The sequence below is a fragment of the Sinocyclocheilus grahami genome, unplaced genomic scaffold, assembly GCF_001515645.1.
Source record: "Sinocyclocheilus grahami isolate Dianchi unplaced genomic scaffold, SAMN03320097.WGS_v1.1 scaffold685.1, whole genome shotgun sequence".
NCBI lineage: Eukaryota > Metazoa > Chordata > Actinopteri > Cypriniformes > Cyprinidae > Sinocyclocheilus > Sinocyclocheilus grahami.
Genome location: NW_015505864.1, coordinates 186710 through 211937, shown reverse-complemented (window position 1 = coordinate 211937; position 25228 = coordinate 186710). Strand labels below are relative to the sequence as shown.

The 25228-nt window shown below is 35.8% G+C and overlaps 1 protein-coding gene across 1 annotated transcript in view; it reads left to right on the top strand.

The window, feature by feature from the left end:
* The window catches only part of LOC107559439 (neogenin), a 168580-nt gene that overhangs the window by 124988 nt on the left and 18364 nt on the right, over positions 1–25228 (top strand). The window contains exons 8-12 of the mRNA XM_016243267.1: positions 14910–15135; positions 16549–16703; positions 20774–20916; positions 21663–21801; positions 23234–23283. Of these exons, the coding sequence (XP_016098753.1) occupies positions 14910–15135; positions 16549–16703; positions 20774–20916; positions 21663–21801; positions 23234–23283 (713 nt within the window). The remainder of the gene's footprint in view (positions 1–14909; positions 15136–16548; positions 16704–20773; positions 20917–21662; positions 21802–23233; positions 23284–25228) is intronic.

Below are 25228 nucleotides of genomic sequence, written 5' to 3'. Positions count from 1 at the left end.
ATTTATTAAAGTCCACATGACTAATTAACCACGTTAGTTTGCGATGTTCATTTGAACTATGGTTTCGGGAAACACTGAATCGTTGAAGCCATAATTGCCTAATGATGCTTATGGGAAATGCATCCAGAAGAGCCCACCCCAAAGTCTCTATGATGTTCTGGTTTCTTGGTTTGTCTGGCAAAACACGTATACTGTAGCATGATTTGAGAGACTGTATCATTCCTGTACATTTATGACTGAAGGGCAAGCACACCAAAGCTAACACTCTAGGGCCAAGTGAAGATTGCCTTGGCAAGCAACTCTAAAATTTAAATCCACCACATACGAGCGGTCTTGAATGAACAAATTAGTTGTCAGATTGTCACTATGTTCCTGTGATACTTGTATCTTTCTGAGATGAAGCCAGCATCTCTTTGAAATCTCTTTGGGGCTTTGCTGTACTCTTTGCTCCTCTCATATGAAATGGCCTGTAAATGCTTTACTTTGGCAGGCTGCTCAGCTTGTTCTAGTTAAAGCTGCTAGACAGGTCTGATTGGAGGCTTTTTGAAACCTCGGTTCTCGCTGCCATCTGGATAAGCACATGGTGAATGGAGAAACACGGTTGCCTATCTTCACTTATTGTTAGAGCTGATTGCTGAGTTTATTAAGTTACAGACTGGGAGTTTGTTGTGCAGTCTGTGAAACTTGCTCATTATATTTCTTTCTCTGTAGGGGAATATATGATCCCATACTCATTAGTGTAATGCAGCATTGTGTTTTCCCCATAGTCACAGTGCTTTAGATTTGACATGCTGTGATTACCTTAAGCACAATGTAATTGCAGAGATTTTTTATGCAGATTTGCTTGTGATCTTACAAGGAATTTTTAACCACGGAAACTACATTGTAATCGACAAACTTATTGTTTAGAATTTTTGTAGAGATTTTGTGGAGCAGCAGAGCAGCGCTATGACAAATTTGGGTCACCACAAGCATTAAAATATAGTTGTTAATATAGCTGGTATGAGATGAGGATGTGAGCTGACAATTTGATGCTGTCTCACTCTTTAAGCTTGTTTATTTTCCCCAGATTAATTTTAATTCCGTATTTGCATTTGAATGCTTGTTTTCCTGGCAGTGACTTATTACTATTATTAAGGATTCATGGCAACTGGAAAAAACCCCGCAATTTTTCATTCATAGGCTCTTTTTTCACTTCCAAAAACCTTGTACAGCACAAACACCCCACAAAACCAATTTCCTAGCATCTGTTTCTATACAGAGCTGCATTTTTTTTGCGGGTTAATTTGCAGGTTGTGTGTGTAGCAGCCACTCTAGCAGTGTGAAAGAAAGGTGATGGACATGGAGGAAAGCTTGGACACAGTGGGGGGTTATGGTTGCTTCACTATAATCAGTGGTGGACGAAGTTCACAAAGCAAGTACTTAAGTAAAATTACAGATACCCTAATTGTACTCCAGTTAAAATATTAAGTACTCCTTTTCCATTTGAATTGAGTAAAAGTACAAAAGTATTTGATTTTTAATGTACTTAAGTATTAAAAGTAAAATAAGGGTCAAAGACAAAAAAGGGTTTAAGCATAACATCAATAAGTGTAATACTGCTTTAAATTGTTTTTGTTTTTCCCAAATTAGCTTTTACAAAAATGTATGTTTAATTTAATTGCAATTTTGTTTTTGTTTTTCTGAGCAAAAAAATAAATATCATACATTTTCCCCTGATTTACAGAAGAAACCCACTAAAATGTCATTCAGTGTAACATCTGCAGGTTGTGTGTGTAGCAGCCACTCTAGCAGAGTGAAAGAAAGGTGATGGACATGGAGGAAAGCTTGGACACAGTGGGGGGTGATAGTTGCTTCACTATAATCAGTGGTGGACGAAGTTCACAAAGCAAGTACTTAAGTCAGATTACAGATACGCTAATTGTACTCCAGTTAAAGTATTAAGTACTCCTTTTCCATTTGAATTGAGTAAAAGTACAAAAGTATTTGATTTTTAATGTACTTAAGTATTAAAAGTAAAATAAGGGTCAAAGACGAAAAAGGATTTAAGCATAACATCAATAAGTGTAATACTGCTTTAAATTGTTTTTGTTTTTCCCAAATAATTTTTTTTACAAAAATGTATGTTTAATTTAATTGCAATTTTGTTTTTGTTTTTCTGAGCAAAAAAATAAATATCATACATTTTCCCCTGATTTACAGAAGAAACCCACTAAAATGTCATTCAGTGTAACAGTCTTGTCGGGCATATTTACAACAAAAATCAATTTACGACATATTAAAAGACTAATTACTTTCACCCCAAATACTAATTAGTTGTATTTTTAAATTTTTGAAATTTGCCACTATCCTAGGTTTTGCCCATTTGTCAGTAAGAATTTTTTACTCATTTAAAACACAATCAAATTTATTATGCTCCCTTATTCTTTTATATATTTTAATATGTACACGTCAGAATAAGCATGTTGTTTGAATTTTTGCATAAGTCAAGTCACCTTTATTTATATAGTGCTTTTAACAATACAGATTGTGTCAAATCAACTGAACAGCATTAATTAGGAAAATAGTGTGTCAATAATGCAAAATGACAATAGTAAACACTCATTTTTCAGTTAAAGACAGTTCATCATTCAATTCAGTGATGTCAACATCCAGCTCAGTTTAAATAATATCTTTGCAATCATGTCAACGATATCGCTGGAAATGAAGTGTCCCCAACTAAGCAAGCCAGAGGCGACAGCGGCAAGGAACCAAAACTCCATCGGTGACAGAATGGAGAAAAAACCTTGGGAGAAACCAGGCTCAGTCGGGGGGCCAGTTCTCCTCTGACCAGACGAACCAGCAGTACGGAAAAATCAATTTAAGACGTAATAAAACAGACGATGAACAATATTAACAGCAATTATTATATGATGCAATCAAACTTATAGCAAAATGTGGTAGTTCTGTAAGTTGTTTCAGGGTTGGCATCATCTGAGGTCCTCTGAGATGTTGCATCATCTCTTCTCAGGTGTTCTGGATCTAGACTGAAGCTTGTGTACATCCTAGTTAAAAATAGAGAAATAAATAGAGACATAATTAGCGTAGCTGCTGTTCCAACCAAGCAAAATTGATTTGTTTAACCCAAACTAAAGAATAATAATGTGCATTTGATCAGATATAACTGCAGTAAAAGATTATGAGATGCATTATTTGAATGCTTGGCCAAAGAGATGTGTCTTTAATCTAGATTTAAACAGAGAGAGTGTGTCTGAACCCCGAACGTTATCAGGAAGGCTATTCCAGAGTTTGGGAGCCAAATGCGAAAAAAGCTCTACCTCCTTTAGTGGACTTTGATATCCTAGGTACTACCAAAAGTCCAGAGTTTTGCGACCTTAGGGAGCGTGATGGATTGTAGCGTGGCAGAAGACTAGTTAGGTACGCAGGAGCTAACCCATTAAGGGCCTTATAGGCAAGTAATAATATTTTGTAACTGATACGGAACTTAATAGGTAGCCAGTGCAGAGACTGTAAAATTGGCGTAATATGATCATATTTTCTTGACCTGGTAAGGACTCTAGCCGCTGCATTTTGGACTACCTGTAGCTTGTTAATAAATATTATATGTTATATGTTATATATGTTATATTATATGTTAATAATATATAGCATAAATATTGTGTTACACTGATTGACGGTGTAACATTATTTCATACCATAAATGAAAGATACCATACCATACCATACCATAAAAAAGACCCATAAATGTTTGTTTTGTCATTTTAAACTTATATACTTTTATATTTAATCATTTTATATTATATATTTTTTATAATCCTACTGTTAATACCTGGGGAAGGAGGCTTAAATATCAATTTAGGTTACTGATACTACATGTGTGCAAACAAGTTGAAAAGAATCAGTTTCTCCAGTTTAAAATAACAAAGAATGACATGTTTTTTTAAGAAATGTAGTGGAAAAGTAAAGTATGATATTATGCTTTGGAATGCAGTGAAGTAAAAGTTTCTCAAAAAACAAATACTCAGATAAAGTACAGATACTTGAAAAATGTACCTAAGCACTATAACTGAGTAAAAATGCTTTGTTACTGTCCACCACAGGCTACAGTTATTGCTGTGGGCTTCAGTCCCAGTTATGTTTGTAGAAAAATGATAGATGAAGCTTGGATGTGTGTCTGAGCACAATGGCAGACAGGGTGATTGATCTGAGAGCATACAATGCTGATTTGGGCTATATTTGTGTTTATATCTCAGCTGCAGAGCCTGTGGAGCCATAAAACATAAATAGTATGTCTCCGCTGAGGCCTCTCACTGTGTTCATATGACACTTTAACTAGGCCTGTGTGCCAGACACGGCTAACAGCAGAGCAAATATGTTTCACTTATTTATGGCCACAGAAAGAACCCTCTAGCTGCTTTCCAACATCTCTGCTTTGTTTACAAGATTAATCTCTCACTGGTTGGAATATTGATATGATTTAGTTGAAGTTATAAAGCCTGTAGCTGTAACTAAACTCAAAGGAATTATTCTGTTGGAGAATCAAGAAATTTAATTTCACCAAAATAAAAAAATTAACTAGTTTTATGATGAACCAAAAAACATTTTCAGAATGCAATACTAGATTACTGCTTCAAACTTTTTTACAAAGTGTAAGTTTCTTCAGCCTCAGACATAATACCTTGTTATAGATCACACTGATTTAGATTTGTTGGCCATGCCTTCATCATTCATTTTTGCTAGTTTTGAATGGCCTTTTAGGTATAGATGTTATAATTCTACACTTGTCCCGACATTGACTTTCAATTATAAATTTGAAAATCAATCATAAAATGTGAAATAAAAAATTATTAATACATATTTAAAACTATGATCATCTAGACAAAGATTGACATAAACTATTTCAATAATTATTGTGTAGAAATTATTTTATATTTATTTCACAAAAATTGTCCTGCAGTTGTGGCATCATTTATACCACAAAGAACAAGTTTGCCCTCAATACGATTTTTTTCCCCCAAATTTAGAAAGTGTAAGTGAAGAGCATGTTTAAAATGAAATAGTGTACGAGACATGTGAGGTGTGAAGAAAATAAAGAAAAATTAAGGTAAATGTCAGCTGTGCATGTAATATTTTGGTGACGCACTTTTTTGATGTTTTTAAGATGCTGAAAAAGCATCGAGAAGTAGTGTAACAGTCAAAAACGTCAGTCTAGTCCATGTATATGCATAAAAACTATTCAAAATCAGCATGTCTTCCATGCATGCCGTCTGGCCTGACATGTTTAGCTGGGAGCCACCACAGCCCTGAGGCTACAGCCACAGTTCAGCTCCAGTCTGCCTCTCATAGGATGACATTTTAATAGGGTGTGAGTTCTGTTATTCCAGATCACTGTCTCATCTTAGAGAGCTCAGTGGTTGTGCTCGATTCGATTGCTCAATGCACAGCAGCTTCCTGTTCACAAGATTCACAAGATTACGAGAAATCATGAGATTAATCAGTTATTTTATTAAATCGACAGTCTTCTGTTTCTCTTTAAGTTTATACATCCAACAACATCTACTGTAATGGTGGGTAGACATTTCCAGAATAAATAAATATATTTATAATATACAGTATATATATATATATATATATATATATATTATATATATTATGGTTAGGGGTAAGGGTAGGGGTAGGGTTAGGTCAAATAATGTCATATTTGCATTACAAATGACATAACTGAGCGAATGACACTTAATGACAGTTGTCATAAACATGCATAAAACCTCCTTCATATTCATGACATGTGTCATGTCATGATTATGAAGGTGTCATGTTAGTCTTATGCACACCCCTTCAAGTAAAGTGTTACCCAATAATGTGACACTGGCTGCTGAAAGTTTTAAAATATATTGATATAGAAAACAGTTTTTTATTGTAATAATGTTTCACAATATTACTGTTTTACTGTATTTTGGATTAAATAAAAGCAGCCCTGTGAGCTTTAAAGATTTCTTAAAAAACATGAAAACACTGGTCTCAAACTTTTGACCAGTAGTGCATGTATAACACAAAGTTATATTATTAACAGTATAATATTTATATATTTGTTCACAGTAAAAATTCGATTTTTATACATATTTATTTGTATTTATATATTTCCCCGTACATTATTCGGTTTGCTGAAGCTTGTATTTTGTGAATTCTCATCTTGAACTCCACTGTGATTTGGTGTGATATAATAATCTAATGTTTGATGTTAGCTTGCTATTCAAACAAAATGCTGTTGCGGGTACTTTTGTGTACAAATGCCCCGAGCCAAAGCTTCTCAAAGGAGCGCAGTGATATTTCTGATATTGGGACTGAGCATGACAAATGGGACTGAAGTGCATGTCAGAAAATAAATGATTTAGCTGACGGACTTGAGCGACGCAGATGAAGCAGGCGGAGGTTTAGCAGGTGCAGGAGGGAATGGGGGCTCTGCTTGCTGACCCAGAGGGCCACTGTAGCTGGGTGTAGACATACAGTAATGACATGCCAGATGGGCGTCTGCCTCCCCAGCAAACACAGAGGAAGTCCCCTGCCAGCATCACGCTGCGACCCATAATCCTGTGCTTTCGTGCTGGGTGGTACATCCCGCCGAGGTGCCCGTGCCTCCCCCTAGATCTGCCCTGCTGCTCCGGCTTTCATCTCTCAGACTATGGAAGCAAGGCGTCTCAGGAGATGGTGCGCTGCTCTCCATCACGTGAGAGACCTGTTTAATCTCAACAGGGGTGTTGATGGCCTTTAATCCATCTTCCTCTCGTATTCATGATGTTTACTTTGAAGAGATAGACTGCTGTCACCGCTGCAGTGGTGCCCGCTTCGGATCCAATGCAAAATCGCTGCGGGCCAGCCATATCTCCAATAAAAAAATGACAAAGACTAGTGTGTACGTGGCTTCTTGAATATCATAGTAACTCTGCTTATTAAAAAAATGCTTCTTTGTGCTTGCTTCGCTTGCTTTGTCTGTATTTGCTACTATAACAAAAAATAGAGAATATATTGTCAAGAAAAGCCTGAAGATGTCATGAAACGTCTAATCAATCTTAAAAATCTAAAATAGTTTTACATTTAGAATTTTCTGCACAATGAAAACATACTATAACTTCAGCTCAAAACATTCTGCCCACTGCCCACTCAATATCAAGCTACAGAAGTGGCTCAGAAATCACTTCTGTTTTGATGTCAAAACTATAAATACATTAACACATGACGGTTATGCATAACGTGTCTCTGATCATTTCAGTGTGACCCAAATAGTTTATGCAGCAAATTGCAGTGGAAATTGTTTTGTAATCCTGTCACATTGTAATGCAAAATTATGCAAATACTCCTCTTTTTTATTGTCAACTTTTTCTTCTATTCAGAATGTTCTCTCCTTTATGTGACTGAAGTTAACAACGTGCTTGTTTATGCTTTATTATTAATTTTCTCCAATGTCCCCTGTGCTCACATATAGCAAACTGTCTGTGCTGTACGAGTCAGAGGAACATATTTAGAGTATAGAATGGCACTTATTAATAATTGGTATGTCATTATTTTTTTTTTAAGTTATATTACATCTCAACCAATCAAATTCTTGAACACAGGCATGATCTTATGACTAATTCCTTTGGAAAAAGATGATGTTCAAAGATAGTGTGTGCTTTAAAGTTGACATACAGTGGAAAACAGGAGTTAAATAAATAAAATAGCTTAATGTGTTACATAGAATCTCCTCACCCAAATCTCATTAGTCTGAAAATTTGACACTCTTAAAAATAAAGCTGCTTCACGATGCCATAGAAGAACCTTTTTGTCTAAATGGTTCCATAAAGAACCTTTAACATCTGAAGACCCTTTCTGTTTCACAAAAGGTTCTTCAGATTATAAAAAGGCAAATAAGAGATGGTTCTTTAAAGAAGACTGAATGGTTCTATGTAGAACCAAAAATGGTTCTTCTATAGCATCGCTGTGAAGAACCTTTTAAGCACCTTTATTTTTAAGAGTGTATATTAAACATCAAATATATGCTTGCTTGTCATTGTGTTGAGTTGCACAAAATATTTGGGTTCTATTATAGTTTTTTGTTAATATTTCGAATTAGATTCTCCCTCTAAAATAAGTTAAACTATGAGTAATTTTGCTGTGATTTTGTCTTTTTTATAGGTAGAATTTATTATTTATAGTTGTTTAATATTTATTAGTTTTCAGTTAACATTTATTTAATTTCAAGCAACGAACATGTTTTTGTTTTGGGTTTTAGTTAATGATAAGCCTGGAACAGATAAATCTGGTCTCTAGAAACCTGTTGCATCATGGTATTCATAACAATCATTGGTTCATAGTTGTGTAAAACTATCCTGTAATTGGTCTAAGAAACCTATCATGGTTGTGACCATTAACAGCAAACAGCTTTACAAAATATATAGAAGGAGAGCAAAACCTATATGTGTGTGTGTGTGTGTGTGTGTGTGTGTGTGTGTGTGTGTGTGATTGAGCTGCCCATTTCTCCTCTTCAAAACACTCATATGGGGCTTGTAGCCAGTGTCTATAGATCAAGAGCTGCTCCACATTTCAGCAGCAGTCAATCCTGTCATGTTATGACATGAGTACAGGTGAAGAACAGGAACCTTACTGAGAATTAATGAAATAATCTGGTTTTTATGCCTCCATACAATATAAGGAAGTCTTCAACCCCTTCCAGACCCCTCACGATAATAGCATGTTCCCTCGGATCAATAGTAGAAATGTTGTAAGATTTAATGCCAGTGGATGAAGTCTTTATTTGTGCAGCAGGAACTATGTCGCATCTCCTGTACCATGACCGTTTCAGTCCATACCCATCTGTAAGATGAAAGCAGGAGCTTTTAAGTGGTCATTAGCTGTGCACTGCACTCCCTCTCTCATCATAAGCACATGGAGGTGAATGAGGCAATCTTTTTTACATTTATGTTTTCCCCCATATCCTCATGCACAATTACCTATTTCGAATTCTTGGTGACCTACACAGTGCATAACCATTATTGCTCTGAGCAGCCATTTCTGTTTTAATTTGCATATTCCCAAAATACCATTTGCTTAATATTAAAATCATAATTACATCTATTTACAGCAAACATGGAGTTAACAATAATCCTTTTACATTTCCATTTTGCACCAATGGCCTTGTGACCTTTTTGCTTTGCTTCAGTATGTATCATTAATAAGGCAAAGTCACCATCTGTTCCAATGGCAGCAGCTATTGCTCTCTGCTATGAATAGAATCGGTATTAATCTTTTGCTGCTCTCCACCATACATCACATGACTGCGTTCACCATCAGACAGACACTTAGGAGACTGTTGAAGCTGATGCTTGTGATGATCCTGATAACATCCTAGTTGAATAAATGTATGTTTGAAAAACGTTTTCCAAGCATTCCATTTTAGGGGTGTAACGGTAGTCAGTTCGTACCTTGGTATTGACGTCACGGTTCAGTATGGTTTCGGTTCAGCAGGGGGAAAACTGAACATAACATTGCATAAACAAAATTTTTTATTTGTTTTATTTTATTAAACAGTGATCTACCTCAGCTTATGCTTAAAAAACAAACATTTTTTATTTGTTTTATTTTATTAAACAATGATCTACCTCAGCTTATGCTCTAAACCAGGGGTTTTCAACCTTGTTGGACATGCGCCCCCCCCCCGAGGTAAATTAAACGCTACGTGACATTTTGTTTAGAAGCTGTTTTATTTTTCCGCGATTGGGACACTGATTGAGTGATTACATGAGCCATGAGATGTTCATTCATGTTTATTTCATGCTAAAACTAGTAGTAAAGAGTAAGCGATGATCACGCTAACTCGCGCTTCATTTGTACAGCAATCTGTCGCGCCACATCAAAGAGCGTCAAAATGCCGTTTATTGTTTGAATTAATGTTTGAATTTCCTGAAACAAACTGACATCATTTGAACGATAAGACTTTGTTTCTTGTCGAAAGCTACAATACAATGAAGTTCCACTCGTGCAGTGGTTAAAACAATACACATGCATACCGAACTGAAAGACCTGTACTGAAAATTTTCGGTACGAATACTGTACCGTTACACCCCTACATTTTAGTTATTAAAACTTCAGCTTGGTGTGTTTTTAATAGTTTTTCTATGTAGACTAGATGGATTTTTTTTTAACCTTTGCACCACATATCCCTGTTACTTCAGCATCTTGTGCTGTTTTTGAATGTGTTGTGAGTGAAGAGCCCCTAAAATAGTTTACTCTTTAAGGCCTGTTCATACCAAGATGAATATTCAATATGAAAATTTGCTGATAAACATTGTAATTAGAATGAACAGCTGTTAATGTGTCTGTTGAGACACGAACATTCACATGCCGTAATTTTTTTTTAAGGAAAGGTGTTTTAATTTCTGTTCAAGTGCACTGTGAAGAAAACTTGCCGTCCAATAAGATTCGGTCATATGCCCAGAGCCACTGCTGTTACATAAAACTATGACTTTGTGGCGCTCATGAATAGACTGTTTTACTAAAATACAGGGAAAAGCATAGGAAGAATCCAGAAACAATTGAAAAACATCTTTCTGTTCACACCAAGATGAATATTCAGTGCAAAATGCTTGGCATGATAAACGTTGCCATTTGAATGAATGGTTGGTTGTTAATGTGTCTGTTGAAACTGACACAAACATTTTTTTACGGAGCGATGTTCTAATCTCTTTTCCATCGCATTGTGAACAAAACTGGCCGACCAATAGGATTTATTTCTTCACGTGCCCAGAGGCGCTACGGTTACATAAAGCTATGTCTCTCTTGTCTCTGTACACTTGCATTTGGTGTTGTTTGATAAAAGCCATAGAGAATTTAAAAAAATCGTACACTGTAAAAAATACGTGTAATTTTAACTGTAACATTTTGTAAAAACCTTACGGAAAAAAACTGTTAATAGGTTAACAGTAAGTTCCCGTACTATATACAGGGAAAAACTGTAAAATATCTAACCAGACATTTCATGTAATTTTACAGTAAAATGCTGTTAATTTTACAGATTTTAGAAGTAAAAATAACAGATCAATGTATAATTTACAGTCAAAAACGGTAAACTGATATTCCCAGAATTCCCTGCATGACACTCCACATTTGAAAGTATTTTGTTTAAATAATCATGTTTTTAAAAAAGTTTTTGTTATTAGTTATGTATATTTGGGCTTTATGTTACATATTCTGTTGTTTAATGAAAGTTTAATGCATTATTTAAGTATCATTTGTGTTACCATGATGGTGTTTTGTGTTTGCATGAATGACTCTGTGCACCTTCTATATATTAGTATATACTTCTGCTTGTGGTGAAGCTACTTGTGATGGGCTTTGATTCTTCATGTGGCTTTCTCTTTTACCACCTGCATTATTATGGTGGTTGTCAGTATGTTTAAGGTACAAAACAAATTTTAATAGCAGTGTGCATTGTTGAATTTACTGGTTTACATTCAAATTTTCTTGTTTGTAAATTACAGTTTTATACTGTAAAATTTACAGTTGTTGGCCGTAAATGTGTTTACAGTTTTTCTGTATTTTTTACAAAATTATTCTGGCAACCACAGCTGCCAAAATTATTTTGTAAAAACTACATAATTTTTTTACAGTTTACACTTTGAAACATAAATATTGTTTGACTTTCTTCTCTGTGTCAGATATGAAAAGTGCACAGTGCTTTCATTTCATTCATCTTCTCTGTCATTTTTTATGCATCGATTCACAAAAATTGGATCGAACATTCTTGTTGGTGTAAAGAGGCCTTAAAGGGTTAGTTCACCCCAAAATGAAAATTCTGTCATTAATTACTCACCCTCATGTCGTTCTAAACCCGTAAGACCTTCGTTCATATTCGGAACACAAATTAAGATATGAACTAACCCTTTAACATTGTGAGAACTTTCAAATGAAGTATTCAGTGTATGTTGCAGAATAAGCCTTATGTTAGTATTGAATTCTGAATGATAGCATGTAAAAAATAACTCCTAGAATAGCCATTGCCTGGTCTAGAATGCCAATACAGATTAGCTGGAGCCTGATTTGAGCTACTTTTATGATACAGTGATGATTTGACATGTTTTTGAATGCATATTTTGGCATTCTTTCCATAATCAAGTTCATTAAAACTGTACTTGACTATATATGACTAGAAAACAGCTGCAAATTGGCTGCCAAGTGAACTGACTGAACCAGAGGGAGAAGAAAAACTACTTTTTGTAGAATGTCACACACCACACAAAGCTGAACCAGAGATAAATGCTGAATGATATAATTTTTTTTCTCTCCCTGCGGCTAGACAGATGAACATTGATGGCTCGTCTTTGTGGAAAACTGGAATTGCTACAACTAATGTTTAATTTGCTCTCCGTCTAATGGATCTTGTCATTTAGGGGAAGCTATAAGTTAATGAGTGCCGCTATTAGTGTATATTATACAGGTCTGCATTATCAGTCTCTTCTCCCACTGTCTGTTCAGTGCTGAATGCGGTTCAGAATAAGAAAGTAATTCGAAGAGCACATCTGAACATAATGCATCTTGCTGTTCTTTTTTCAGCATTATATGGTGCTTTTAAACCCTCAGTTAACTAGCAAAGGGAAACTGTATTGTTCAGAGTTTGCTCTTTCATATCTCAGGAGACTTATTGCAAATGCATTTTATGTTATGTTTCTCCTAAAATTCCTTTGGGTATATAAAAAAACCCAAATGAGACTATTGTTGACATACAGTAATAGTGTATAGCTGTTTGTATATAAACACAGTTCAGACAATCTGGTCTTTGTTTGAGTTCATATTAAAATCCCTGATTTTTGATTCCATACTTTGGTTTCTTGCAATCCATTTCTTTCCAATCCCCATTTTTTGTTTTTATTGTTTTAATCTGTGAGTTTTATTTCCTGTAGTCCACGGAGTTCAAGTCCACAATCATGTCTTTTTTTGAGAGAGAGAGAGAGAGAAAGATATTTTCAGAAAATCTCTGCCTTTTGAATCATGAAGCTCATAAGTTTTAATGATCTTTTTGACGTGATTTTTGAATGTAAATGAGATGAGATATTTTCTATGGTGCTGCGTGCTGATTGTGTTTCAGTCTGGTTGGCATAGAGAAAAAAGGACCATAGTGTTACTTGTTTTAGACGTTTTATTGCCTACTCATGTTATTGTCAACCACAGTCAACGAATCACATTTGAATCGCACGGTACATCAATCATACCTACTATATTTGCTTGATGTTCAGTCCTTCCACAGCTGCATGTTTTGCATGCAGATGCAAATGAAACACAGTTTGTTTAAGTCAAAGAGTTGCTGTTGCCAAAAGCGCAACTTTATTGCAGTCCACAAAAGCAAACGATCTTGACACATTTTTAGAGCTGCTTTGTGCTGAGTTTCACTCCACTGATAGAAAACAACAGTCCAACGTCCTTAGATTTAACCACAGAGGCCTCAGCATGAAATATTTTGCATATCTGTGTGAAGATCTAAAGCCTTGGACCTCTAGACATATGTTAGTGATTAAAAAGGATGGCCTCTGTGCCTTAGTGTTCTTTGGATCAGCTTGGATTTTTCCCAGCTACGCTTAAAAGAATAGTTGTTTAGAAATCTTTTTATTCATTTACTCACCTACATCTAAACCATATGACATATGCAAGAAGCAGCACCATGTAAGGTTTTTGATGTCATTTGCCGGGTTTCCATCCAAAGTTGCGAATTTAACTTGCGTGCAAAATTAGAATATCGCACAAAACATTTGCGAACAAGCATCATTTCCATCCAACGAGTCAAAGAGAACAAAATCATCACTTCCTGATAAACTGGCACTATACATCACTAAGAAAAGTAGGAGAAGCTACTGAATATAATAATTTTCCTATATAATAAATTACTTGCACCTCAGAACGAGCAGACGAAACACAATGAATGCGGTAATTGCTTTCGGAGGTGGATGCTGCTGTTTGGGAACACAGTCGTGGAGGACAGTTCTGGGAGGCAATTATACAGAAAAACTTTGATGACAGACTTTGCTCGGGCATTTCCGAATAACCATAACAACATTTCAGATGCTGTGAATGAGATCGGTCCGCTGGTTAGTCAGAATTTACCGTCCCATAGCGCAAAGTCACATGACTTTTTTGATGCGCTTGGAGGAATTTATTCGCAAAATGCATTTCCATCTCCCATTATTCGCATTAACCCTTTTTCGCACAAGTCAAAAACCACCTCAAGTGAGCGTAAAAACTTCTTTTGCGAATTAAGGCATTTTTATTCGAAATTCAGCGTTTCCATCACTCGATTCTGATGCGACACTTCAAAATGCGCATAAAAACAGGGTGATGGAAACCCAGCTATTGATGCTGAAGTCTCATTTGTGCATATGTACAGTACATAGTTATGAAGCCTTGGCATGTAGTTAAGAAACCAAGTGCATTTAGTTTCATTTGATGTGAAAATGTCATTTGATAGCTATACAATAGTTTTAGTGAATAACATTGCAAATTGTGTGTTAATGTCGGTCTAATTTTGAGGTGAACTACTCTTTAAGAGTGAAAAAGTCCAAAATATGCCTCCTGCGATTCAGCTTTCCATCATTTTTTCTACTTCAGCCGTTTTTCTCCAACTACATGCCCGACATTCTTCCGTTATGATTGCATTTTTCATATTTCTTTGTGATTATTTCACTGTTTTGTTGATATCCTGTCATGGAAGCCATTGTGTTATGGTTTTTGTTTTGTTTTTTTCTTTTTTTATGTGTTCCCTCTGTTCTGTTCTCCTTTGTTTTGCTCTCCATCCCTCCCTCCCTGAATTTCTGTGTGACTTCACTTTGCACCCGTCTCCACCCTTGATTTCTGCTTTCACTCACCCCCTCCACTGTATGCACTCAAAGATGTAGCCATCCCCTCCCCCCCTCCCACCTCACTGACCCATGCCACTACTGACCGTCTAATGCCAGGCTCCAGAGGCGGCGCTGGTCCCACGCCCTCCGCCCCCCGTGACGTTGTGGCCTCCCTGGTCTCCACCCGCTTCATCAAGCTGACCTGGCGCCTTCCTGCTGAACCGCATGGAGATGATGTCACCTACTCGGTCTACTACAGCCTGGAGGACAATAACAGGCAAGGGCATTTATATTTGTGTCATTTATATATACACTACAGTGACAAAGTTTGGGGTCAGTAAGATTTTTTTAAACAGATTTTATTCAGCAATGATTCATTAAATTAATAAAAAAATATTTTTAATGTTGCAAAAGATTTCTATTTCAAATAAATGCTGTTCTTTTGCACTTTCTATTAACCAAAGAATCCTGAAAAATATACTACAGTTTCAAAAATATTAAGTAGCACAATTATTTTTAATGTTAATAATAGGAAATATTTCTTGTGCGCAAAAGCAGCATTTTAGAATGATTTCTGAAGGATCATGTGTTACAGCAAACTGCGGTAATGGCTTTTTTTTTAAATATATATTAAAATAGTAACAATATATCACAATATTACTATTTTACTATATTTTTGATCAAATAAATGCAGCCTTTGTGAGCATGAAAGGATCTTGTTTGAACGGTATTGTACCTCCAATTTATTGTTTTTTTGGGGGGGTACAAAAACTGTAAAGAATATCTCATGATATTAGGTCATGTTTAATCCTAATATAAAAAAAAAGGAAATAAAGAAATTATATTTTGTTTAAGAAAAAATAAGCTTGTTTTTCCCCAATTATCCCAAACTCATTAACTTAATAAAATTACATTAAAATAATGTAACTGTCATTACTGGAATGTAGTATTTAATATTTAAATTATTAAAATATTTGTTGTATTGCCTTTGTTGCATATTTGAATAAATAAATGTATTAGTGTTTATTTTACTTTCTTTTTTTTTTTTTTACTTAAAAATGCTGCATTAAAATGCTGCATTACAGTAAAGAGAATCTCATGAGAATCACTATTAAGAATAATAATTCCAAAAAACAAAAAACAGTGAAGGAAAAAATGCATTATGGTAATAAGATTTTTTTTATGGTTCCTTGTGAGTAAAATAATATCATTAAAGCAAAATAAAAAAATGAATTGCACAAAATTGGCTTTTTATGCATATCATTAAAGCAAAATAAAAAAATGAATTGCACAAAATTGGCTTTTTATGCAATATATAATATATTACATTAAAACGTTCAGCAGTGTATATACAAATATGTATACTTGCAGTTACATATTTGCAATATGTAAATATGTAATACAAATAAAATACATTTAATTTTGACTGTGTAGTAATATGTTACCCAGACATGTTTTCATGACATTCACCCTCCAAGAAGCCTTAAATTATGAATGCTATTGATGATTGTATTTTGTTGTTTTTGTTGCTATTATTTTAAGTCACATGTTGTTCTTATTAATATTTATAATGCCATTCTATATGAGCTGTTATTAACTACAGAAGAATAAGAGAAGCTTTGAAGCAGTGAATCAGCAGTCAGCTCCTGTTTCAGTCTCATATCACGTTTGTTTCTCTGATGCTCTGTAGGGAGAGGATAGTGAACACCAGCCGTCCAGGAGAAATGCAAGTCACCATTCAGAACCTCATGCCAGACACCAAGTACTCCTTCCGCGTGGTGGCCCACAACAGAAACGGCCCTGGAGAGAGCTCAGTGCCTCTGACGGTCGCCACCCAGCCTGAAGGTAAGATCTCCACTTGATGATAACATACCAGTTAGAATGTGTTCAAATGAGATTTATGGACTAATTAAAACAGTTGCATTACAAATTACGCTCTGACACATTTCAGAAGGCTATAATGCGTGAAATCAAGTTTGCGTAGTTGGATTTTAACGCTCACATGCTTGTCTAGAATATGTTTTGGGCCTCCAAGATTATGCAGAACATTTTCTCTGGAGGTTTTCTTTCCCAAAACCTCCCCAATGCCTCAATGTCAGTTTAAAATCTCATTATATAGTAAGCACAAGTAAACACCTGCTGGCAAACAGATCTCTTGAACATTGCTGAAGGTATATGGCCTGACTCCATCAACGTGAAACATTATCAGCCCAAACACAGCACAGGAGAAGCTGTTTCTGGGTCAGACTTGCTCCTCTGTGCGTCCTTGGCTCTGACTGCTATAAGCACTTTATAATGTGTGTTAGCGGGATTCTGGCACTCCCGGGAATCCTGCTGCGTGGAGATCAGCCTCTGAGGCTGACACACATATTGCTGTGAACATTATGAATGAATCTGAGCACAAGTCATCTAGGCACACATACACACTCGTAGAGCGCACTTAATCCAGTGTAGGCGCCCCATCCCATCCTGTAAGACATCGGTATCAAAAGCAAGCGTTGATGTTGGACAGAATGGATGTCTGTGGCACTGAGATAAAGTGATTTCTCTCTGTCGTTTGAGATGCCAGAAACGCCTGATCAAAGTTCGAAAAGTGATTCATGTAATGCAGTTTATATTAGAGCTTGAGCATGAAAGATGGTTCAGGGTAACCATAACTGGATGAATGTAATCAAACAGTCATTGCAGACATGTGGTGAAGCGGCTAGAACTTGCTGGATGCTGGTTGAAGTCCTTGTGGAACACAAAAGGAGATGTTTTGAGGAGTGTTCATGCTGTTCTTCCCCATGCAATGAAAGCATATGCATATAGTGACCATAGACTGCCATGTTCTAGAAAGGACATAAAAGCACTATAAAGACAGTCCATACTATTTTTTAGGCTATATTTCAAGTCTACCGAAGCTATATGGTCACTTTGTGGTGATTTTCAGCAAATAATGAATATATTTTAGTCTGTTCCTGACATAAAGCCATTGTATGACTTCAGAGGACTGGGAATATAGTCAGTGAAAATATGAAGCAATTTTATGATGGCCCCTGCCTTGACTAGTAAAAAGTGTGCTTAATTATATTAAAAATGCACTTGTGGTGTACTTCAAATCTTGAAAATATATTGATAATATAATATTAATAAAATAAAAGGCCCCTTAAATGTACTTAAAGAGAGCACACTTTCATGACATATTTCAAAACACGCTTAAATACACTTTTAAAAAGTGCACTTTATAATAATGTCAAGTGTAAAAACGTCAATGTTAATGTTTTAAGTACATTTTAAGCCATTATCTTTTAATAATCTTTTGTGGTGTTTTTAAGAAGTACTTACATACTAACATATGAAAGCACTAGTGAAGTATTTGAACTGTAGATTATTCAATATCAATATGGTGTTTTATAATATATATCTTATTAAAGGTAATATGTTTTTAATGTACTAAATTGCAACAAATTAATAATTAGAAAAATATTTACAAATTATTTAAATTGCCATGATGCTGCTTCTGTGTTGGAGCGAGGAGATGTGGAGACGTGGGGGCATTTACAAAGAACAAACTTTAATTATCCAGACACACGCACACGTAGCAGGGGAATAGACATTTAACACTAGACGCTGGACAAAGGAAAACACAGGGCATAAATACTAAGACTAAACTAAGACTAAACGAGGAAGCTAACAAGAAACACCTGGAACCAATAACCACAATTAACACAAGGCAGAAACTAGGTCACAGGGAGAACATGGAGCACGTGGGAGAGGCAAACAAACACAAAACATGGGTGTGACATAAATAGCATGAAATACAATTTTCACTTGAAATTACATTAAAGTCAAGTCAAGTCACCACCTTTATATAGCGCTTTTAACAATACAGTTCATCATTGAATTTAGTGATGTCATCATCCAGCTCAGTTCAGTTTAAATAGTATCTGTGCAATCATGTCGACGATATCGCTGGAAATTAAGTGTCCCCAACTAAGCAAGCCAGAGGCAACAGCGGCAAGGAACCAAAACTCCATCGGTGACCGAATGGAGAAAAAACCTTGGGAGAAACCAGGCTCAGTCAGGGGGCCAGTTCTCCTCTTACCAGACAAAACCAGCAGTTCAATTCCAGGCTGCAGCAAAGTCAGATTGTGCAGAGGACACAACTGTTTTCTGTGGTATTAAAGTAAATTTTAGTTTACCATAAATGCTTGTCTGTAATGTTGGCAGTACACGTTACTGTCCATATTTTGAAGACAGAAGAAGTAATTATAAAATTGCATGTGAAGATGTACTTAAGTCATACTTAAAGGCAGAGTGAGGGATTTCTGGTAGCCAATGTTGATATTTGAAATCACCAAAACAAACACGCCCCTACCCCAAAAGGGTCTCGCCTCTTTTCTGATAGCTCCGCCCCACATATACGTACGCAACCAAGGCAACGATTAGTTCTGTGAAACAAAGCAAAACCAATGTTACACCGTGTCTACGGATGTGAGCGGCGCAGCGCAACAAATCCCCGACAGAAAACTGCTGCCGGGTTCTATTTATGACGTGCTGACACAAATTTCAAATGGTTTTCAACGGTCGTTTGATCGCGTCCAGTGTAGGCAGACTTTAGCTGTTGTAGACACTGTTACTCACCTATTAAGAAGAAACAAAGCAACCTCGGCGTCCGATCGCAGGCCTCCGCTCCTTGAGTTCTCTCCAGCGCTGGAAAGCTGATCCGATATTTACACGGGTCCTACTTGCCTTATCGTTCCGCAGACGTTTTCCTCTTTTGTTTTTTCCCTCCATCTTTCTGTCGCTCGGCTCGGCTAATGTCCGTCCTGTGCACTGAACGCACTCTCCTGCACTTCACGAGTAGACACGCCCCTTATTGCTGATTGGCTTTGCAATTTTTGTTTGTTTTGTTTGTTTGTTTTGCAATTCGGCCGAATCAGTTTTTAAAGTGTTTTTGAAAAATCACTTACTCTGCCTTTAAGCAGATCAAAATTTCAGCTACATGCATTTAATATAAATATAAACTATAATACATTTTAATGTATTTGCAATTAACATGCAGTTAAGTGTCTGAAACCATTAAATTCAATTCACACTTAAGCATATTCTATTTTAAGTAGGCTATATTATTTCTGTTATACATAGTTTTTTTTCTTTCTTTTTTTAATGAAAAAGAGCAGCGTGAACATTATTCATAATTTCTTCTTTGGGGTTACATGGAATAAATAAAGTCACACGGGTAGTAAATTATGAAAGAATACATTTTTGGTGAACTATTCCTTCAACACCAGGTTTCTCCAGTGGGATTGTCCCTGTAATAAGTGTATTGCGGGTCGCTTTAGATAAAAGTGTCTGCTAAATGACTACTTGCCAGCTTACTTAAAAATTGGCCAGTGGTTTTATGTCCATGCTGTTTAAATTATATTCCATTTCATTTAATGTAGAGCTCCATTTAGATTGGCCCTACATGATGACTCCCTGAAGGCATGTCAGTTGTGAGCGTGTTGGAAAAACAACAGATTTAACGGACACTCATCGGAGCCTATAATTGAATGTAATGATTCATGACCCTAGCAAGTAAACAAAAGTTAAGCAACATAGAATCTCATTTCCATTCTCTCCGCTCTGCTAAGCAAATTAAATAACGTCAATCCTGCAGTTTGAGCTGGCGTGTGTTAGTATGCTTTCTGCCAGTGGTGTTTCGACACATGCCACTGTCATATGCTCAGCTGAGAAGAGATATCACTCTCTCTATTCAAGTCAATTTCAAAGTGCTTTATTGGCGTGACTGTTTTACAAACAATATTGCCAAAGCATCAATGGAATTATCAAAGAAAAACAGTGACAGACAAAAGGTGCCAGTAATAAAACAAAACACAATCAAATTAAATCATGTTGTTTTTCTATTTTTTCTCCATTCTATGTAATAGTCCAGGTACCTGGTCCTGCTCCAAACCTACAGGCAGTGGTCACGTCCCCCAGCACAGTGAGTCTCAGCTGGGATATGCCCCTTACAGGCGAGATCCAGAACTACAAAATTTACTACATGGAGAAGGGCATGGACAGTGAGCAGGTAAAACCATCTTCATCCATCCTCTGTAATATCATGTATAAAAGCTTTATGATATTTGATAATGCATGTGAAATGTTCATGGTGGAGAACAGATGGAGCTCTGTGGTCTGTCCTGAACACAAGCTGAGGAGCTGTTTTATTATTGCTAACAAATTTTAATACGGTAGATGTCATATTTTGTATATTTTTATACTAATGAAAATTTCTAGCCCAATTCCAAATATTCATGTATAAGTTGTTTAAGAATGTGTTTTTTTATACTATTGACATTAGTGACTTGTCTACATTTTCATGTATTCAATTAGTGAATGTTTTCATCCACAGCTTCCTAGTGAAGAGTGTATAAATATTTGTAAAAACAAATAAATAATAATAATAAATGGATCAAAGATAAATAAATAAATGTTAATTATTAATAAAAATGAATTATTAATTCATTATTAAAAATAGCATTTTAAATAATTTGCTAATATGTATATATAAATATACACACATACGTGTATATATTTAAGAAATATATTAAATATATCAGTATCGAATATCAAATATTTAATCATTTAAATATTTAAATTTATATTTCACGCATACATGTATATATTTAAGAAATATATGTAATATATCAGTATCGAATATCAAATATTTAATCATTTAAATATTTAAATTTATATTTCTGCACATTTTTAATCTATACTTTTGTTACTGATGTCATAATTCAGCCTGTTTCTCTAACCTCTCTTCTCTGTCAGGATCTGGATGTGAACACACTGTCCTACACCATGACTGGACTGAAGAAGTTCACAGAATACAGTTTCAGAGTGGTGGCCTATAACAAACATGGACCTGGAGTGTCCACTGAGGACATATCTGTGCGCACATACTCTGATGGTACTTACGATAAATCTGGCTTCTTTGCTTTGTCTTACTAGTCAGTTCCCTCCATTCAAAATAATTGTAGGAAGGGGTCTCATACAAGAACTCTACTAGGCAATAAACAAAGCCAGCAATAAACCTATACTATAATCGATATCCCTGTTGTAGTTATATCAACAGAGCAATATCACCAGGATCCAAAATTAACTTTATGCCACACCTGTCAGTGGTGAGTGAATTGAAAAAAAAAATGACTGGGCATAAAGATTTGTTACCACCCATGAAACTTTATTTTGTAGTAATTACTGTATACTTCGACTGGGGACTCGTAAGCTTCTAGCCACCTGCAAAATTAGTCTTCATAGGCCATTTTTCTTAGTTTCTGCAAGATGGTGTCAGTTACCTTTTTGTTGGTGAAAATGGTATTAAAATGCCATGATGTTGTGCTATGAGAAATATGAAAGAAGCCATGGACAGTGGTGAAATATTCAGTTGGTCATTATATAAAAATATTTGCCCGCTCGGTGCTTAACCAGAATCAGGATCCAGTCCACCAGAAAGCCATTTAAGACAAGACGCTACAGAAAAAAACCCCTTGTTCTTTCAAGCACTGGTAAATTTCAGTATAGTGGAAAGAAAATATCCAAAATGTACATTAATTTTGTTTAAGTCATTACACTTCATCTATTTGTGTCTGTAGATTTCAATTATAATGCATATCTTCAGGCTATTTTCTCAAAAGGAGTTTTTTTCTCATGCAGTGAGCCAGAAATCTACTTCAGAAGCACTTGCGTATACAAAAGTTTGCCGTTTTGATCCGGTTTATATTCTGAAGGTTTTTACAGAAGGGTTTGCACGTACAACATTCACCTGACTTGTATAACCTCTAAATATGGCGTTTTTTGTGATTTATGGAGCGATTAAAAGAGAGATCCCCTCAGTAAAAAAAATTATTGGACCGGGCTTTATGCAATGTTCAGTTTATTATTCTGGAAATCTATGCAAATGAGTGCATATTTAATTAGATAATGCAACGTTTGCATATGTGAACATAATGTTACAGAAAACTTAAAGGCTTCATTTGCCCCAAAAAATTAAATTGTCATCATTTCCTTACCTCAAGTTGTTCCAAACCTGCATGAGTGTTGAGCACAGAAAAAGATCATTTGAAGAGTGTTGGTAACCAAACAGTTGACGGTAGCCATTGCATTTTTTCCATACTGTGGCTACTGTAAACCATAAACTGTTTGGTTACCAACATTCTTCAAAATATCTTTGAATTTGAATTTTTGGGTGAACTATCCCTTTAATGTATTGTGAATATTAAGCTGGGGAAAGCATTCTGTTGGTGAAGTATCTATTAATTGACCCTGTTCAGCTCAGTGCCTTGCCTAAATAAAAGCTGAGGATATGTGAACTAATACTGTACTCTTCTCTGTCTGTTCAGTGCCCAGTGCTCCGCCACAGAACATGACGGTTGAAGTGCTGAACTCTAAGGTAAGGCTGAATGACTGTCGGGTCGGATGGGCTCCGGCCGTGTTTCACCAGCTGCTGCTGGGTGAAGTGTGCAGTGGTTCTGATGAAGGCGCTCATCTGTTGCTGTGATTTTACAGCACATCTGTGCTCGGCTAGAATGCTGTCACAGAGCTTTACATCCTCATTCATTCTTCCTCTGTGTTCACCTCCCCCTCTTTCTCGAGATGCAATTTATATTTGTCTAGCTGCCGGGGAATATGAGTCTTCCTCCTGTTGTTTTTATTCATGAGTCTGTTTATGTTTCTAGTCATATGTAGACTAGTGTCTTGGGCTTTAGCACTTTTATTTCGTGGTGTTTGCTATGGCAAGCATGACGTTTGCTTTCACACATCCTTGGAATTTCAACAAACCTCAGAGTCTAAGTATTAAAGTCACCATGAAATCAAATCTGACAATTCTTATTTTCTTATGGAATACTTTTTATGAAATGTAATTCAAAATAATTTCCCCTCCCTCTCACAACATTTGAGATTGCAGTGTTATTTTTTAATCGCATTAAAGGGATAGTTCACCCAAAAATGAACATTTGATGTTTATCTGCTTACCCCCAGGGCATCCAAGATGTTGGTGACTTTGTTTCTTCAGTAGAACACATATGATGATTTTTAAGTCCAGCCGTTGCGGTCTATCAGTCGTATAATGCATGGCAATGGTAAAAAAATCTATGAGAGTAAAACGAACATGCACAGACAAATCCAAATTAAACCCTGCGGCTCATGACGACACATTGATGTCCTAAGACACGAAACAATCGGTTTGTGCGAGAAACCGAACAGTATTTATATAATTTTTTACCTCTAATACACCACTATGTCCAACTTCCTTGAGCACGTGCACGGCATCCGATGCATGAGGTGTGTACGCGCTCTGGCGTAGTTTACAAAAGCGCCGGAAGTGATCTCTCGCGCATATATGTCACTCATTGTTTACACAGTGCACAGTCATTGTAGGTACGATGGCTAATCAAAATGGTACGTACTTGCGCTTATCCGGATTGTTCAAACCAACTTAAAACTAAAGGATTACGTTCTCTCGCACGAACTCGTTCGGGAGTGGTGACTTTCCACGTATTTCCAACTTCTGAGCCTGCTCGCCTGAAGTTATGGTTGATTGCTCTTCGGCTGGATATCAACACACCCATTAACGTAAACTACGCCAGAGCGCGTACACACCTCACGCACCGGATGCCGTGCGCGCGCTCAAGGAAGTTGGACATAGTGTTGTATTAGAGGTAAAAAATGATATAAATACTGTTGGGTTTTTGGCACAAACCGATCGTTTCGTGTCTTAGGACAATCAATGTGTCGTCACGAGCCGCAGGGTTTAATTTGGATTTGTCTGTGCATGTTTTTTTTACTCTCATAAATTTTGTTACCATTGCAATGCATTATACGAAGGACAGACTGCAACAGTTAAAAATCATAATTTGTGTTCTACTGAAGAAACAAAGTCACCTACATCTTGGATGCCCTGGGGGTAAGCAGATAAACATAAAATTTAAATTTTTGGGTGAACTATCCCTTTAAGGTACTATAATATTTTTATTTTGTTTTTATTTTTATATTGTCTGTATAGTTTTTAGGTATGTCTGTATAGTTTTTATTCATTCATTTCAGTTTTAGTTTAAGAAGCTATTTTAGTATATTAAGTTTAAGTGTTGTCTTGATAATTAGCTGAAATAATAATTTTTTTTTTACATTTCATTTCAGACCACTTGAACATTTTATTTCAAGAATTTCTTTAATTGTTTCATTTTTAGTTTTAGTTAACTATAATAACTCTGCTATAACTCTATAATAAGGTTGCGCTCCTCCAGCAACCTGTCATTCACGTAAAAAAAAATATATATATATATATAATATATATATATATATATATATATATATATATATATATATATATATAT